This window comes from Tauraco erythrolophus, chromosome 8, assembly GCF_009769465.1.
Source record: "Tauraco erythrolophus isolate bTauEry1 chromosome 8, bTauEry1.pri, whole genome shotgun sequence".
NCBI lineage: Eukaryota > Metazoa > Chordata > Aves > Musophagiformes > Musophagidae > Tauraco > Tauraco erythrolophus.
Window position 1 is genome coordinate 3,193,568 of NC_141472.1, and position 16,167 is coordinate 3,209,734.

The 16,167-nt window shown below is 45.4% G+C and overlaps 1 protein-coding gene across 1 annotated transcript in view; it reads left to right on the forward strand.

Annotated features, from left to right (window-relative positions):
- The window catches only part of VWC2L (von Willebrand factor C domain containing 2 like), a 51,113-nt gene that overhangs the window by 4,248 nt on the left and 30,698 nt on the right, over nt 1-16,167 (forward strand). Inside the window, exon 2 of the mRNA XM_086615967.1 lies at nt 14,640-14,769. Within this exon, the coding sequence (XP_086472093.1) occupies nt 14,640-14,769 (130 nt within the window). The remainder of the gene's footprint in view (nt 1-14,639; nt 14,770-16,167) is intronic.

The window sequence follows — 16,167 nt, forward strand, 5'->3', positions numbered from 1 at the left end:
TTACAGCTTTGTTTAAGGTACGTTTGTAGCCGCGGTGAGGAGCCTTTGGAAAATTATTAGATTGTCAGTTTGAAAAGTCCATAGTTACTTGTGAATTCCGAGATCTCTCATCACCCACTATAGGCATATCCAGAGTAACCTCCTATGGACCTATAGGAATATGTAGCAATATGTTCCCATTGCTGGGAAATGGGTGGTGGGTTCACAAGAGGCTGTCAAGCTGATGTCTTGAAACACTCTCTTTATTTTAGACCCTACAGGCAGGAACTGATCCCTGTCCCTGCAGGAGAGTGAGTCCTGGTGACGTGGTTTTTGGTAGCGTGGTGCCATCCTTTTGAAAGTCAATGGCAAAGATTTCTGGCCACAGACATTAAAATATCTCCATTTGCCTGGCAGGACATTGGGTGAGTTGTCCTTTGGGTAGGAACACGACAGGTTTTGGCATCACAACTTGGCCTTCCTGGTAATATTGATGTCAGAAGAGCAGCTTCAATCCGCAGTTGCGATCTGGAGCTTGGAAACAGCTCTGAACATCAAGGACCTTTTTTTGGGTGCTCTTGGCTTTCTGCCAACTACAGAGCTGCAATTTCTTCCAGCCGTTGGCTCTGCCAATACTTAACCTCTGCTGCTGCCTCTCATCTGCCTGCCCTTCCCAAGGACTTCACCTCCTCATCCTCTCCTCTTCCACCTTCACTGCTCCCAAACCCATCCTCGCTCAGAAATTCCCTAGATGATGCCCAAATGTTTGTCCCTTCCGTCAACCACAAGTGGGGAGGGATGGGAGAACATCCTCCGCACTGTGAAAAAAGAAGCCAGGAAAGGGGAAATTTTAGCTCTGTCCTAGGGCAAAATCTCCACTGACTTGCGAAGTGCCAGGATTTCACTGCTGGAGTTCTACTTTATTTTTCTTTTCTGTGTTTCCTGCCACTATATCTTAAGTTCATTGCTTTGTTTTGTCCACAAATCATCTGTAAACCTTCAGCCAGGGCTTCTCTATCTCACTGCCTTTATGTCTTCTTGAGCAGCACTTTGCACAGTAGGGATCGCAGCTCCAACAGGGATCTTCGGGATATCATCAGCATCCAAAATAAATGAAGGACTGTATAAGCATAGCATTATCATGTACTGATTTTCAGCTCGTTATGGAAACCTTTACTTCAGAGTAGCAGCACCTCCTTCTCCTTTGTTAACGCTCTTTAAAAATGTTTTATTAATGCAATTATCTCAATATAACTTAACGAAATAAGACCTCTCATCAGAAAGCATTAGTGCATGCCAGGGTGTATTCAGCTGCTATCCCAGCAGTGTGTCTGTTCCACCACTGGAGAAAAGGAGGCAATGAAACCAAAAAGTGATTCCCCACCCCCTAAACCACGCCAGAAATAGAAATTAAGTGGTGCGGACTACAGCCTTGCTCTGACCACTAGTTCCCCAGCCTGGGAGTGCAACCTTATCAAATATGGATGAAGCACTTGAGATGTTCTCAGAGCATCACTGATGGGATGATGCTGTTAGGTGAAAAACAAGAGTTAGTTGCAGCCCTGGGTTGAAAGGGAAGGTGAAAGGAAGAAGTGTGCAACCATCCGGTGCCTGGGGTGGTGCGGTGGGCTGCTCCGAGAGGCCCTCAGCCCCGTCCAGCTGCAGGTTTGGGCTGTGGGTGCTGTGGTTTCCATCAGCATGAGGGAACGGAGATACGCCACCTTGCATCTGAGGAGCTTCATGAGGCCACTAGAAAAGCAAAGCGGGGAGAAAAGGAAGGTTCTACTGACCTTCTTCTCTATGAGCATTCAGTTTCCTGGTGAATCTTGGAAAAAGCTCAAATCATGGCAAGCTGATCATTGCAAGAACTAGCGTGACTAAAATCTTTTGGTATACTTGAACCAGTCATCCAAAGCACTAGTAGCTTTTAGATCTTCGCTCATGAATTCCAAGAACCTGATTACTAGCCAAGCCAGCACGAGGCCACGATTTTAATATTGGCATTTTTCTCTCTGAGATGTGTTCAGCAGGTTTTTTTTCTACTATAACTCGAACAAACGGGCCTTTTTTTTTTTTTTTCTTCTTCTTCTACTTGTGTGTTCTGCAATTTCACGTACGGCTAGAAAATCATAATACAAAAGAAATTTCAATAACGTGCCTGTGCTTTAATAAAAGGAGCCGTGAACAATGCCAGCTCTGAAGATAGCATACAGCCATTGAAATCAGACAGGGGAAACAGAACATCAGTCAGATGGAAAAGTATGATTTATTATCTCCCTCCTGGCAAAATTACAGTGACAATGTCTATGCAAAGGAATCTGAAATTACTGACTTACTGTATTTCTGTCATAATTTGCACCAAGAAAACATACTAAAATAGATAGACATGTCACATACTGATCTATAGTGATATCTATTTTTTAAATTATGTTATGTACTTAGCTACTGATTCTGTAACATATATATTACATCGTGCACAAGTATGTTATTACAATAGGTGAAAGGAGATGGGCTGTATTCAGAATCTGGCTGCAAAAAATCTGTGCTGTTGTTTTCCCCAAATCACAGTAGTACACGAAGGCCCCAAAAGCTGAGGGCTCAGCGGCACCAACTGTGAGATGCACATACTCACTCAAAGCTCCCCATTGGAATAGAAGAGACCCAAAACCTGAGCATCAGCATGATTCAGAATTACCAGGAATTAAGCACAAGCCCCCGTATTTTAATCACAGTGCACCGGTGCGGGAGCACAGTACAGAATTTGGCCTGTACCAGGGGATGGATATTTTTCCAGTAAATATGACACAGGAATTAGCATGTGCCCAACATTTGTACCGCCAAAGCGATGGCTGGGCTTTCAGATATTCCCTCCAGATATTGGACTCTGCTTGCTTCCAGATTTGGGGGCTGTCCAGAGAGCTACTGAAAGAGAGGAGATATCTCTGCATAGCCGGAGAAGAGGCTCTGGCACTTCCTCTCCCCTCCATTGCTGCTGGAGCCATGCTGTTAAGAAAGTGGGATGTGTAGTATGTGCAACTACAGGAGTTACCAGCTCCTTCCAAGGGTGGTAGAATCAAGTCTGAGGCTTTATTATCATGCCAGACAATGCTCAGTGGGGCCAAGGAGAGAAGCGCTCATCCCTTGGCTCTCCAAAGCTATGTCCATCTCTGTCACCCAAGATGTTTCTGTAGGGCTGGTGAACGTGAGGTCCTCAGGTCGTCAGCTTGTGAAGCAGGATGTCGTCTGTAGAGACGTCAACAGATCATTGGCGAGAAGTTTTTTAGCCAACCGTTTCCTACCAGAGCGAGGGGAAGTGCAGGTGTGTGTTTGTTGCTACTGGAATGTGCTTTACACGGAATTGCGTGCATTAAACATAATGCTCGATTAGCTAATTATCCTAGTTATTGTTTTTTAAGACTATAATTAGGTAAGTCATGTAGTGACAATGCTCGATCTAGCTGCAAAAGAAAAATACATGTAGCATTAGGTTTCCTTACGCTGTGTTCTCTGGTACAGTTCAGAGCTGATTCTTTGGGAATTGTGATACAGTTGGTGTGCTTGGAGGAGCAGTAGGGTTTGAAGCAGCTCCTCAAAGCAGGGAACCTCCCAGTCTGTTAACTGTGATCCTCCCAGGCAGGAAAACCTTCCTGACTGAGGGTTAACCCAATGTGTTCCCTGCGTTAGCAGACCCCAGCCTGTTCTCTCGTCACAGATGACCCATTCAAACCCATTTTCGTTTCACATCCTTCCGGGCTTGTGCTCATAACCAAATGTGATAACGTTCCCTGAGGGACAGAAACCTCTCGGACCCTGCTGGCTTCTCTCCCGAGGGTTTAAGCAATGGCAACCAGATGCAAGCGGCAGACAGGAGAATTTGGAAAACGCCTTCTCCATAGTGTCAGCTAGTGAAGAGCTGCTTTATTCTGTGGAGCAGGTGAGGCAGGTTCTCTGCTGCTATGGACTGCTGCAGCTCCTTGGATCACAAGCGGCCCATTGGGATGTTACACTGGTGTAAAGTTTGGTACCAGTTACATACTCCTCTGTGAAGTTTGCAAGATGCTGAGCTGAGGTAAGGATTTGGCTGAGGGAGCTCCCATGAAGCCTAATCTGCCTTGCCAGCTGCCAGAAAGGAAAAAGTTAGGCTAGGCTGTCAAAAAAAGTACGGATAATGGAGAAAGAGAGAGAAAAAGCAACGAGGAGCAAGTCGGTATTTGATATGATGTGTTGGCCCCTCTCCGACCTCTCAACGTGCAACAGAAAGAGGAGCAGTGTCAAAGGCCAGAGGCAAAGGAAACCAAAACCACAGCAGACCCCGGCTGACATGTGATGTTAGCCCTCTGGTGCAACCCCAGAGCAACCATGGCTTGGCAGGATGGGGCTTTGAAGGAGCGCCTGGAGACAGCGAAGGAGAAGGGGATATGTGTGTAGGTGCAGTCGTGGGCACTCCGCACTCTGGAGCTCCTGTACCCTCAGCAATGTAAAGGAAAAAAGCAAGTCAGCTCCTGGCCACTCGTTGGACATGGACTTGGGTTCAGCCAGCATATCTTTCCTCGGGAGGAGAAAAAAGGCAATACAGCAACAGAGAGCGTGTTAATGGAGATCAGTAATGAGCTCCTGTCTCCAGCAGGGAGATGTTCCTAATGCTGGAGGGAGTCCTGAGCTCAGCAGAGGTGAGCAAGAGCAAAGCATTCAGAAAGGAGGTGCTCCTTCGGGAGGAAGGAGGGAGCATCCTGGTGTGCTGGTGGGACGCAGGAGAAAAAAGGCAATATCAGGGGGTGGGACTGAAATGTGCAGCGTGGGGTCTACAGCAAGAGGAGCTCACACCTTCCCTCGACTGCCGTGACCCAGGCAGGAGTCACCCACCCAGGGTGATCATTTCCAGCTGCCTGAGCTGCGTGGGGACGCGGAGCTTGGCTTCAGACAAAGCAGACTGAACAGTTTAGCTGAACAGCCATCATCTGGGTGTCTCGTGAGTAAAAGAGCCATAGGGCCAAATCCATCACTGGTGTAAATCTATATGGCGTGTACTGTGGCTGTGGAAAGTTCCTGTGACGATCCAGACAGAAAACTGCAGGAGAAGGAATGGGACCAAGATCCAGATCTCCTCCCCGGTGATGGCTGGTTATGTTATACCTACCTCCTTCATACAAATTCCATCTTTTATCAGGTCATAGGGCTCATCTCGCCACCTCCTCCCATCTTTCGACGTGAACGAAGAAGGAAACAGCAGATGCAGGTATAGAGAAAACACATGTAAAGGAATCCCCTTCCTGACCAGTCCATGGCTCCTTTCTCCCTGCTGAGGCTCCTTCATTGCCAGAGCCGACAGGGAGGGAACGGGGAGCAGGAATCTGCCAGCTGGGCTCGCTTTCCCTGTTGATATTAGAAGGAGCTTAACAAATGTGAAGCACACGCAGACATTTTGTCTGTGTCCAAACAGAGCTGCGCATCGCACGTTGGAGCCGCGGTCCCATCTGTCATATCTGTAACCTTTCGAAGGGAGTCCTGTTCCCTGGGCATGTCCGAACTGAAAAAGTCTTGTAATGGAGTTGTAAAAATTATCACCGAAATAATAGAGAACTCCAGTCCCTTCAGCCCCAGGGTAGGTGAGGTGCAGCTATTGGAAGGAATAAAATGGGACATATATCAAAACAAAGAGGGCGTTCTTACGAAAGAAGTGCAAAGTCATGTTGTTACGGAAAGCTCCGCTGCTCCTCTCGGGAGAGGAGAGCAACCACGAGACTGCAGATACGCAGCTCCTGTGGAAAAAGGGCCAGGGCTCAAGGTTGTCTCTCTCTCATCAGCTAATGGAGGAGTCCCTCTCCAGATCCAGACGTGGTTCCAGGAGCCTTTTAAACCCGTTGGCACATAGCATGTATATGGCTACAAAGCTCCTAATGCCATCGCAATCCTGATCATCAGATGTGGGCCCAGGATAGCCATGGTGAGACATATCTTCTGTGTTTCTCCCCCTCATCTGGCTTGCTGATCTGCAGTAGCTCCCCAGGAATTTTTACAAAAGGTTGGCAAAGATAATGTTGTTTCCAGGTATGGACAGGCATGGGCTGGGGCTGAGGGGAGGAGAAGCATACATGACCTGGGGGAGATTTCAGCATCTTTATTCCTTTCCATCTCCAGAATCCAAACCTGGTCACCAGCCTGCTGGAAAGACTCTTGTAGCTGTGAATAGACAAGCAGCAGTTAGGAGTAACTAAAATCAAGCTTTGGTTGGAGAGCTGCAGCATCTGTAGGCTGAGAAAATACGCGAGTCATCTTCAGCCTCCTTGTGATGGGGCTGCTTTGAGTGTAGGATGGAGTCACCATTTGCAGAAAACGTTTTCAGTGATGCATTTGTGTCTCTCTTGTCCTTTCAGTTGAGTGAGACATTTGTCATTTCATTTCAGTCTTACATTCGTCATGCTTGTGTGCGTGTTGGGGGCTCCCTTAGAAACCCAGGATCTCAGCATCCACTTCTACTGCTTCTTGGAAGCCAGCTCCTTGTTTTAGTCCACCTGCAGTATGGTGCAAGCATTTTTCAAGTTTTTTGGATGGCACAGTTCATTTGTATTGCTAGTGCTCCCTGTAAGTAGGATTCAGCTCCAGTTTTTCGCTGCAAATAAATTATCTAAATGACTTAGTACTTTTTTCCTGTTGCAGAATCATTTGCAACCTGATGGCATTTTCAGTGATTGTACTCGTCTAATAATCACTCACCGGGTTGTTTATTTGAGCAACTTTCCACCTATGGAAAATCCAAGTCATTACGATTTCCGTGGCGTAGTTGATAGTGGGTCTCCACTAGCTGGATGAGTGATTTCTTTTCTAAATAAGTGACAAAACCGAGTGAGATTTTTTGCCCCATGCGAGGGCTCGTATTAGCACACTCACACAAAAAAAGAGCCGCTTACCAAACTTTTAACACCGTTTAGACAGTTACTTGTTTATTTATGTAAAGGGAAAGTGAGCATCCCCAAAGAGAAATGGGCTGATTTCAGCCTTGCCTTCAGCTGGGACTCCCTAGCTACCCCATTCTCCCCAGTTTGGCACCTGCAAAATAACTCGGTTGAAAGCTTTCTCTGAACTTGCCTGCAATCTCCTGCTAATCTGCCTGAGATCACAGGCAATTTCAATAACAATGAAAATGATTCTAATTTCGACTCCAGGAATATCTTAGATGAATGCTGTCCCGGTTTCTTTTTTATTCATCTCCCCTAGTTTATGACTTCCCACCTCAGCCGTAATGCAGAAACCGTTTCTGCCTCCGATTTTATTCATCAGGTCCTTTTTAACTTTCTTCCCTTTCTTGCTTCCTGCCAATAAATTCACCACCTGAAACCGTAGCTACAAAAATCATTTCCATCAGAATTGCCATTGTCCTTAGCGTCATTAAAAGTTACAGCTGCTCTTAAGATGTAAGTGCCCAATTTGACAGACTTCACTTTGCATCGCTCGGCTTTTCCTGCTGTTTTATCTGCGTCGAGCAGGATGCCATCACTGGAGCCTGTCTGAGGGGGGAGGCTGGATGTGAGCGCTGGCACACACCCTCTTGAAAACTGAAAGACGGAGAGATTGGCAGCAGCGATGGTTTCTCCCTTGGAGTCCCCTCGCAGGGGATGGGACACAGCCAGTCCTTCCTGGGGATGTGTAGGCAGGAGGTGCGTGTGGGTACAGCAAGTGGATCGGAATCTAAGGCAAGGTAGGGACAAATGTGTGCAGAAGTACATCCGTGCATTCAAAACGGCCTTGGCACCAGTAGAAATGGAGATGATGGCGTCTCCTTCTTTTTAAGGGGTTTGTGCTGCTTCTCCTAACATGTTCTCAAAGGGGGAGAAAGCGCTGCAACTCCGTGTTCAGTGCCATGAAAAGCACTTTTTTCAACTGCCATGAAAAGCACTTTTTCCCTTTGCAGTATAATCTAGAAAAGGCACATACTTAACGCATCGTTTCCTTTTTGATGTTTAAAGGAGGTGGGAGCTAACATGCCTGATTTGCAGTGATATCAAGAGTCCTGGCATCTGCTCTGCATTTGCTCTGGTGTGATGGATACTTGGGTTTCCGTGGGGCTCAGAAAGAAAACCCACTGGCTTAATTTCTTGGTTATACACCGCTTCAGATTCCAGTCAACCAAGCAGACTTCTCCAGTCATTCTGCCCGTTTTATAAATATGCCTACTTGACTGTGAAAAGCATCACAGGCTCCAATAGCAGGTCTGTTCAATTCAGTGGAAATACTTGGATTGTCTTCTACTAACTTGAACAACCCTTGCATGATGATCGGTATGTGTCTATTGTAACATGAGTAGATGGTTATAAACACTTACCTGAAGCTTTTCTATTTCCTTCCTCAAAAGAAACGTCAAGTATTTGGGATATAGTAATTGCACAGTTCGTATTGCTCTGTAGTTGTTTGCTGGTAGCTGGGTATAATTGGTGAAGGGTTGTTGTGCAATAGTCAGACAGCACGAGGACATGGTCCTTACGTGACCACTTCGTGGGACCTAGTCAATGAGATGACGTCTTCGAGTATGAGATTATGGGATATTCTTGCATGAATACCCTCTTCAAGCTTAGCTGGAGAGTGTGGGAAGGAGGAGGAAGAGAGCAGCCCAATGAATCCTGATAGCTGCATCTCGGAACAGATGGCTAGAGGGCAATTGCAAGAATCTGCAGTAGCTTTGAGCAACCTACAGCCTCCATCAAAGACGTAAACCTTCTTCCATGAGGCTGAAAAGGTACGAAGAAAGTACCACGTAATTCCAAGTCTTTTCTTGAAAAGGTGAGGAGAGTTCCGATGTCTTGGGAAGCGGCTGTGCTAAACATGCCTGGAGGAAATCGGGAGCTGGCATCTAAATTCATAGAGCGGGCAGTCTCAAGGAACAGAAGGTCTGTGTATAGTCTGTTTTGATGGTACAAGATCTACTGGTTCTTGAAGCACTTAGGTGCCAAGTTATGCTTTGCTCTCAGAAGGCTGCTGGGAAAACAGGCACCGTTTTCCCAGCTCCCAGAGGGGTATGAGATGCAAACCAGCCAGTTTGCCCGTGAAGCCAGCTGGATTGATCACAGCTGATCACAGGAGACTGCAGCCTTAAAACTTGGTCTGAGACCTTTTCTGAGCTGGGTGAGAGCCCACGTATAGGACCGAAATGAGTGTGCTTGGAAGCCACGGTTACCCTGATGAATGCGACAGCAGAGGAAAAGTCTGAGAAAAATTGCTCCTGATTGACAGAACAAACAGGTAAAGAAAAAGAATCAATCCGTTGTCATCGCCAAAGTTTTTCGTTTGTCTCAGGTCAATCACTCCCTTTCCACCTCTCTAGAGATGTGGAGGTAGAAGCAGCTAGGAGTGACCGACAAGCAGATGTGTAGGCAGAGAAATCCTTACTGGAGGCAGGAGAGAAGAGGGCTGCAGTACGGAGTTTCCTATATATTTATATGTATATATGCGTCCTCCGTTCCCTCGAGGAGAATACTTACTAGTCAGCAATAAGCTCTTGCAGGGCAGTCTGCGTGTTGCAGAAAAATCTCTCAAACGTTTGGGGCGGCAGAGAGGTGGCTTAGGGTGCTGTAGCTGTGGACAAGGCTTGAGCAAAGGGTGAAATAGAAGGGAAGTTCAGTAAGTGTTTGGGACAAGAGAATCTCTGTGATTAAATGAGATGCGGTAAAGCAAGATCTTGTAAGATCTTGCCTAAAAACTTGAAGTTTGGTGTATCGGTTATTTGTGTGATTGGACCAGCTGCCTTGGTCTGAAAAAATGTTTCGTTCCGATCTCTTCAGCTGTAGAAAAGCATAAAAGAGTAGATTTAGACACTGAGATTTGAATTCGGTTTCCGTTTCTCCACCTCTCCTTTAAGTTTGGGAAGAACCAGGCTATTTTCCTGAAGAACTGTTTGATGATGCAATCTCTCTGTCTGTCTACCAGACCTTCTGGATAACTTGAGGGCCTGTTGGAGCCCTCCAAGTGTAGACCTCTCAGAGGTATGAGGTTTCCATGGTTTTATGAAACCTAAAGAAGGACCCACCTGTTGTCCAACCCCATAAGAGAGGGAGCCCCTTATCATTGTGAGGAGTAGCTGGATGATGTTAGCAGCATAATTCCTACACATGCTGGCATTTTCTTCCAAAGAGAGGGTGAAAATGGTGGGGAGCTGGTAGAGGGGTGGGGAGCAAGAGTAAAGATTAGGAGATACAGTATCCACATCTGGTTTGGCTTCCTCATTTCCCCTGCTCAGGGTGTATCTTGTTTCTCATTCTGTTTCCTTTGCTGCCTTTTTCGTTGGTTTGTTTATCTCATCTATCAAGTTTATCATTATGTGCTCATGCACATAAAATCTTTATTAGCCATCAAAATTCTCTATTCTCTGTTTTAATTTTCCTTCCTTCTTTCTTCGTTAACAAACTCTGCTGATTGCAGATGTTTCCCATTTGACAACACCTGTGACTAAGGTTTTCCAGTCGTTCAACCAGATGAGTGCTTGCTCCTTCCTCCAGCTTCCCTGCTGTACGGGACAGTGCCATACCGTGGTAGAAGCATGGAGTGAACCTGCCCTCCCAGCCAAACCTGGAGTCTTCCTTGAGATCTGTAGTCCAGAAGAGAAATAGAAGTTGGGCCATGATCTCAGGTGTGGTCATAGACAGAGGTGTTTAGGGTCCACGTCCTTGTGCTTGTTTGGTCTCTTCAAAGTGACTGGCCGAAGGAGAGATGAATCAGGGTCAGTGCTGAGACTGAGAAGGTCCTTTGTGCTTTGTGTCCCACTTCATCTGTTCTCAAAAGTCCTTGAATAGCAGTTAGATGTTGGTCACGTCTGCTTCCCACCAACTTGGCCTGACTTGGTCCCTGCACTGGCAACATCAAAAAACGTATTTCCTCACTAGTTCTGAGGGTTAGTGATCTCACCCCTGTTGTAAGTGAAAACTGGGTAAAATCGATTTCAGGTGCTTTGCCCCAATTTTCGCAAGTCAAAATGCTGTACTGGTACCTTCAACAAAAGCACCTAGTTTGCTCATCTGGTTTTAATGGTAGGTCCATTTCTTAAAACATACCTTGAACAGTAAGGAACCGTGCAGTTTTTGGGTGGGTGTGTGTCTGAGTTATAGTTAGGCACCATAAACGTCCTTTCCTTTTGGACAATGATGAGAAGAATGTTTCTGCACCAACATCTCTTGAAATCCTTCCTACAAATCCTTTGGTAGAAAGTCTTCCAGGAGGTTGTTCTGCTTTGGACAGGTAGAGTGAATAAATCATCTTCTGGCCCAAGCTTTTTATGATCCTTTAATCTTAACATTTTTTCCAGAATATCAGTTTAAGGGACACCAGTAAAACATTGGCACTGTCCATGTGGGAAATGCATAGCCTCTGATTTGTGTCCTCTCTCCTTCATACTTCAGAAACCCTGTGTGTTTTTTCATCCTTGTTTTTCAGTAGGGATGAGCATTTCTTTTCAGGAACTGATGTTAGCTGGTGTTTGAACTTCAGTGGCTACAGACGTGTAAAGCACCCCTCTTCCATGGGGGATATATCTTTAAATTGGGAATCAGGAAACAAAACTCGGGGACATCTTTCACTGGTTTCCTGTTCTTCACTGATTCTCAGTTCATCATTTCACCACTTGCTCTACCTACTGGAAAAATAGAGGACTTTTTTGGCCAATGTCCTATAGTTGTTCCACAAGAAGGGTACCTCTAGAGAAATTAATAGCTGGGATGTAGAGCCCACAGACAACAGTAAAAAGATGCTCAATCAGTGTGCTTGGGGCAAAGTCCTTTCTGCAAGGACAGGGCTTTGCAAATCAGATCCCAAAGCACATCTTCTATGAGAAAGCACCTAGAGATTCATAAAATAAGTGGGCAGGAAGGCTGCAGTCACCTGTGGAGGTGAGGGACTAGGTAAGAGCCACGGTAAGGGTCACTGGCAAGTGAACAAAATGGTCAGATCCTGGAGGCAAGACCATGTGGCTTGAACTCGGTAAGACAGGGAAGAGGAGGTGGCTGAGAAAAGTCTCGTCGTTCATGCCAAAGCAGCATCTTCTTTTGCTGGCTGCTCATTCCTTGTGCTGCCGAGGTGTGCTTTCCTTCTTTAGTTGTTTGCAATTCTTCCTTCTTGAAAAGCTGCTTTCGGTGTCGGTCACCATCATGGTCATGGTCATGTCGGTCACCATCACCATCATGGTTTATTACAGTGTCATTTTCAGGTTACACCAACATCATAAAAGCAAAAGATGTGTAAATCTTGTCTCGTTTACTCAGCTGCAGAGTCATTCAGGGGCATCTTCTGCTTGTGCTGATCATCTTTAAGCAATAGATTGGGCTGCAGTCCTGGAAATGCGTCGCATACTTCTTAGCATTGCAGCCACTGGAGTAGTGAAGATGGGGACAAGTCCTGAAGGATGCATCAGCGAAAGCCTCCACAAATCACAAGATCTAGTTCTACTGTTCCGTATAATTAGCGATTAAAATGAGGAAAAACAAAGCAGCAATTTTCTTATTGATCCCTCAGCAAATAGTTCTGTCTATTTTCTTCTGTATTGTTTCTTCTTATTAAATAGCCTTGAATAAGAAATGTCAGTCACATGAATTTAGATTCCTGGTGCTTCAGACAGAAATCAAAGCAGAATTGAATGAGGAAAGATAATTAGAGAGAGGAATTCCACCTCCACAGACTTCTTCCCTTGCTCAACGAGTGCTGATTTTACCTAAATTGCTAAAGCGGTGAGCAAATGAGAGGTGATGGGAATTATAGATTGCAGACGCTGAGACAAAGCAAAGGAAGCTTTAATTAGTGCATTTTAGGGTAGAAATGATTTTCCTGGGGATAAATTATTTGACTCAAGACATATGGAGCTTCTTAGAGGTGAACCGAAAAGCTTTTTACCTGCCAGAACCAGGGCTCACAGATCATATTTGTCTCGTAGAAGTGAGTGACACATCACTGGGGTCTGGAACACATGGGGATGAATCCTCCTTTCTTTTGCATCTCACTTTTTTCTTTTTTTTTTAATATGGAGAAATTCCCATTGCTGCAGATTCCCACCCATGCAACAGAAAGCAGAATGTTTTCCAATATCCACGTTTACTCATTCAAGTGTTAGTGATGCTAAGGAATTGAGAGTTATGTATTGAACCTACAGGTGCTGTAGAAGAGAAGGCTGTGGGGAGACCTTCTAGCAGCCTTCCAGTACCTAAAGAAGACCTACAAGAAAGCTGGAGAGGGGCTTTTTACAAGGATGTGTAATGATAGGACATGGGGAAATGGCTTTAAACTGGTAGAGGGGAGATTTAGATTAGATCTGAGGAAGAAATTCTTCACTCTGAGGCTGGTGAGGCACTGGAACAGGTTGCCGAGGGAAGCTGTGGATGCTCCATCCCTGGAGGTGATCTAGGCCAGGTTGGATGAGGCTTTGAGCAACCTGGTCTAGTGGAAGGTGTCCCTGCCCATGGCAGGGGGGTTGGAACTAGATGATCATCAAAGTCACTTCCAACTTAAACTGTTGTGTAATTCTATGATTCTACTGAAAGGAAGTTATTAGTTATTCTCCTTTCAAATTCTCCTCTTATTCTCCTTTCTTAGTTTTGTTGTCATCTTTTCATCACATTGCACACACATAAAAACACGGGAACCTTTAAAACACTGCCCTTGCTATTTCCCAGTGGATTTCCACAGCCTTTCAGAGGGTGTGGAAGCAAAGAGACAACTCTCTGCTGTTTGACGGTAGGTAGAGATTCCTGTTGGAATTGATGGAGCTGAAAGGAAACCGTTTAGCTGGGTGCTTTAATCCAGAACTCCCTGACTTCAGCAGAATTATTCAGGCTCTTAGTTGTTTACGTATTGTGTGTGAGGCAGTTGCTCACAAGCCCTGTTGAAACAGGCAGGAGTAGGGCCAGGGCCAGCCGTAGTGGTTATAGAATCATAGAATCATAGAATGGTTTGGGTTGGAAGGGGCCTCAAAGATCATCCAGTTCCAACCCCCCTGCCATGGGCAGGGACACCCTCCACTACAGCAGGTTGCCCAAAGCCTCATCCAACCTGGCCTTATGTTATTTAGAGACGGATTCTGTGCTGCACAAACACGGAATAAAATGGTTTTGCTCCTCCAAGAACAGCACTATTCTCCTCCGCTCTGAAAAGCGGGAACGAAAGCACACGGAGGGGCTGGCGGATGGACGAGCCACCCCAGCAGCACCTTTCCAATGCCTGTGGGTTTGCTGGCAGTGGTGGTCTACATGGGATATGGATATGACCTGGAAAATCACCCTGTCCTTCCATATCTATCCCTTCATGGGAGGAACCACCAGTCGTGATCTTCCAAAAATCCTGCTCTGCTCCCGTCCAGACATGTAAGGTAACAACAGATGGGTAGAGCAGAGATACAACCTAGTGGCTTCAGCTCAGGCTTTTTGATGAAGGGACCTTGAAGTCTCATGACAGCTAAAAAACCCCACACCCTCTCTGGGAAAACAAGTATCGTGCTCACTGGGTTTTCTGTTCTTCTAGTTGCCTATTTCAGATGTTACTATTTTGTCCTATAGGTTAATTTATATTACCCATGATAAATGAATGCAGTCGAGAGGTATTGAACGCTGATGTGTTTATCTTATGGCAAGATAGAAATGTTGCAAACTTGTGAGCTCCGGGAGGAAATGGGCTAATTTTAGATTTGTTCCTAGCCCTCGCCATGCGAATGGTGTCGCTGCGAGCCCAGCAATGAAGTTCACTGTGTTGTAGCAGACTGCGCAGTTCCCGAGTGTGTCAACCCGGTCTATGAACCAGAACAGTGTTGTCCTGTCTGCAAAAATGGTAAGAAAGTACTGTATTGGCTTTAACAAAGAGATGTAAAGGAAACATTTTATTGAAATGTTGTTACCCATGCATCGCCAGGAGGTTTGCTTCCATCGGCACAGGCCGGAGCTGGGACTGTTACTTCTCCTTGTGTGTGGGCTTCAGTTACAAGGTGGCAACTGGGAAAATTAAGGCTGCCCTTCATGGCCTGTGTCTTCTCGTTGAAGCTGATGGGGTTGCTGACTTGAGTAAGGTTTTATAGGATTGAGCCCTGATATCGGTGCCAGTTGTTTGGTATCTTTGCTTTTTTTCTCGTAATTAGTCTAACATGAGATCAAGTATATAAGAAAAGAGAGAGTCTTTGTCCCTAAATTAAGAAGCCAGTGATTATTACTTAAGACCAGGGGAATACTCACCAAAATCAATGGTAAAACTCCCACTGGGGCCAGTAAGACACCCACCAAGCCTGTAACGTTGTAGGTTGTGTGCTGGAGTCTGTGTGTAGCCTTGGCCCTCATTGTCCTGCTGAAACGATTTCATGAATTGGAGTCAGATTCAGCAGTGCTTTCAAGAAAGGTTTTGAGATGACTGGAGGTACCTCTGTGGAAAATATGTTTCCAAGGAGGTCTCCCTGGTATTGTACCGCAGCCCGTACGCACTTATGTCTCTGGAAAAACACCTTTCTCCTAACGTAGACGTGAAGACAGATCAAGAGGTGAGCTAGCTTCACATAAACTTCTTCATGGCTTTCTTAACTTATAAGAAATGGGTGCTTGGACTCATCTTCTCATGTTTGGAATTTGGTACCCATATATGTGTCCTCCTACCTTCATCACTGCTGCTGGATAAGAGTAGTGGTTGCTTTTGGATCTAAATGAAAATGTTTACAGAGAAATAACATTTTCAGCACATTTTCTGCTCTTCAAGACAGAGAAAAAGCAAACAGTTGGAAATGCAAAATATTTTTACTAAAGGAATTGGCAAAATTAAGACTGGTCTGGAAAACTATACCAAATATACTACTTGAAATCCTGAGTTTTATGTTAAACCATAATTTTTACTCAAAAGTATTTTAAAAGGTTTTTGTTTAGAGTTTCATATTTCTGTTGAAAAGCAGAAAATATTCATAAGAAATTTCATTGGTTTGTTGTTGATGATGTTCAAAGAAAAGGTATGTTTACCACCTCTGTCCACTTCTTCTGCATATAGCCTGCTGCACGTGGGTATGAGGTTTCCCATTGCACTCGGCAAGAGTTGGGTTGATGATGGGGAGGGGTAACAGTGGCCATCGCCGTCCCTGTCACCTTGACTCATTTACACCTGAACAAACACTGCTCGTGTGTGTTTGGCCTCCGTGTTCCCATCATGTATAGGGTACCATGCTGAATCTCCCTCATTTACGGTGGCAGCACTTCC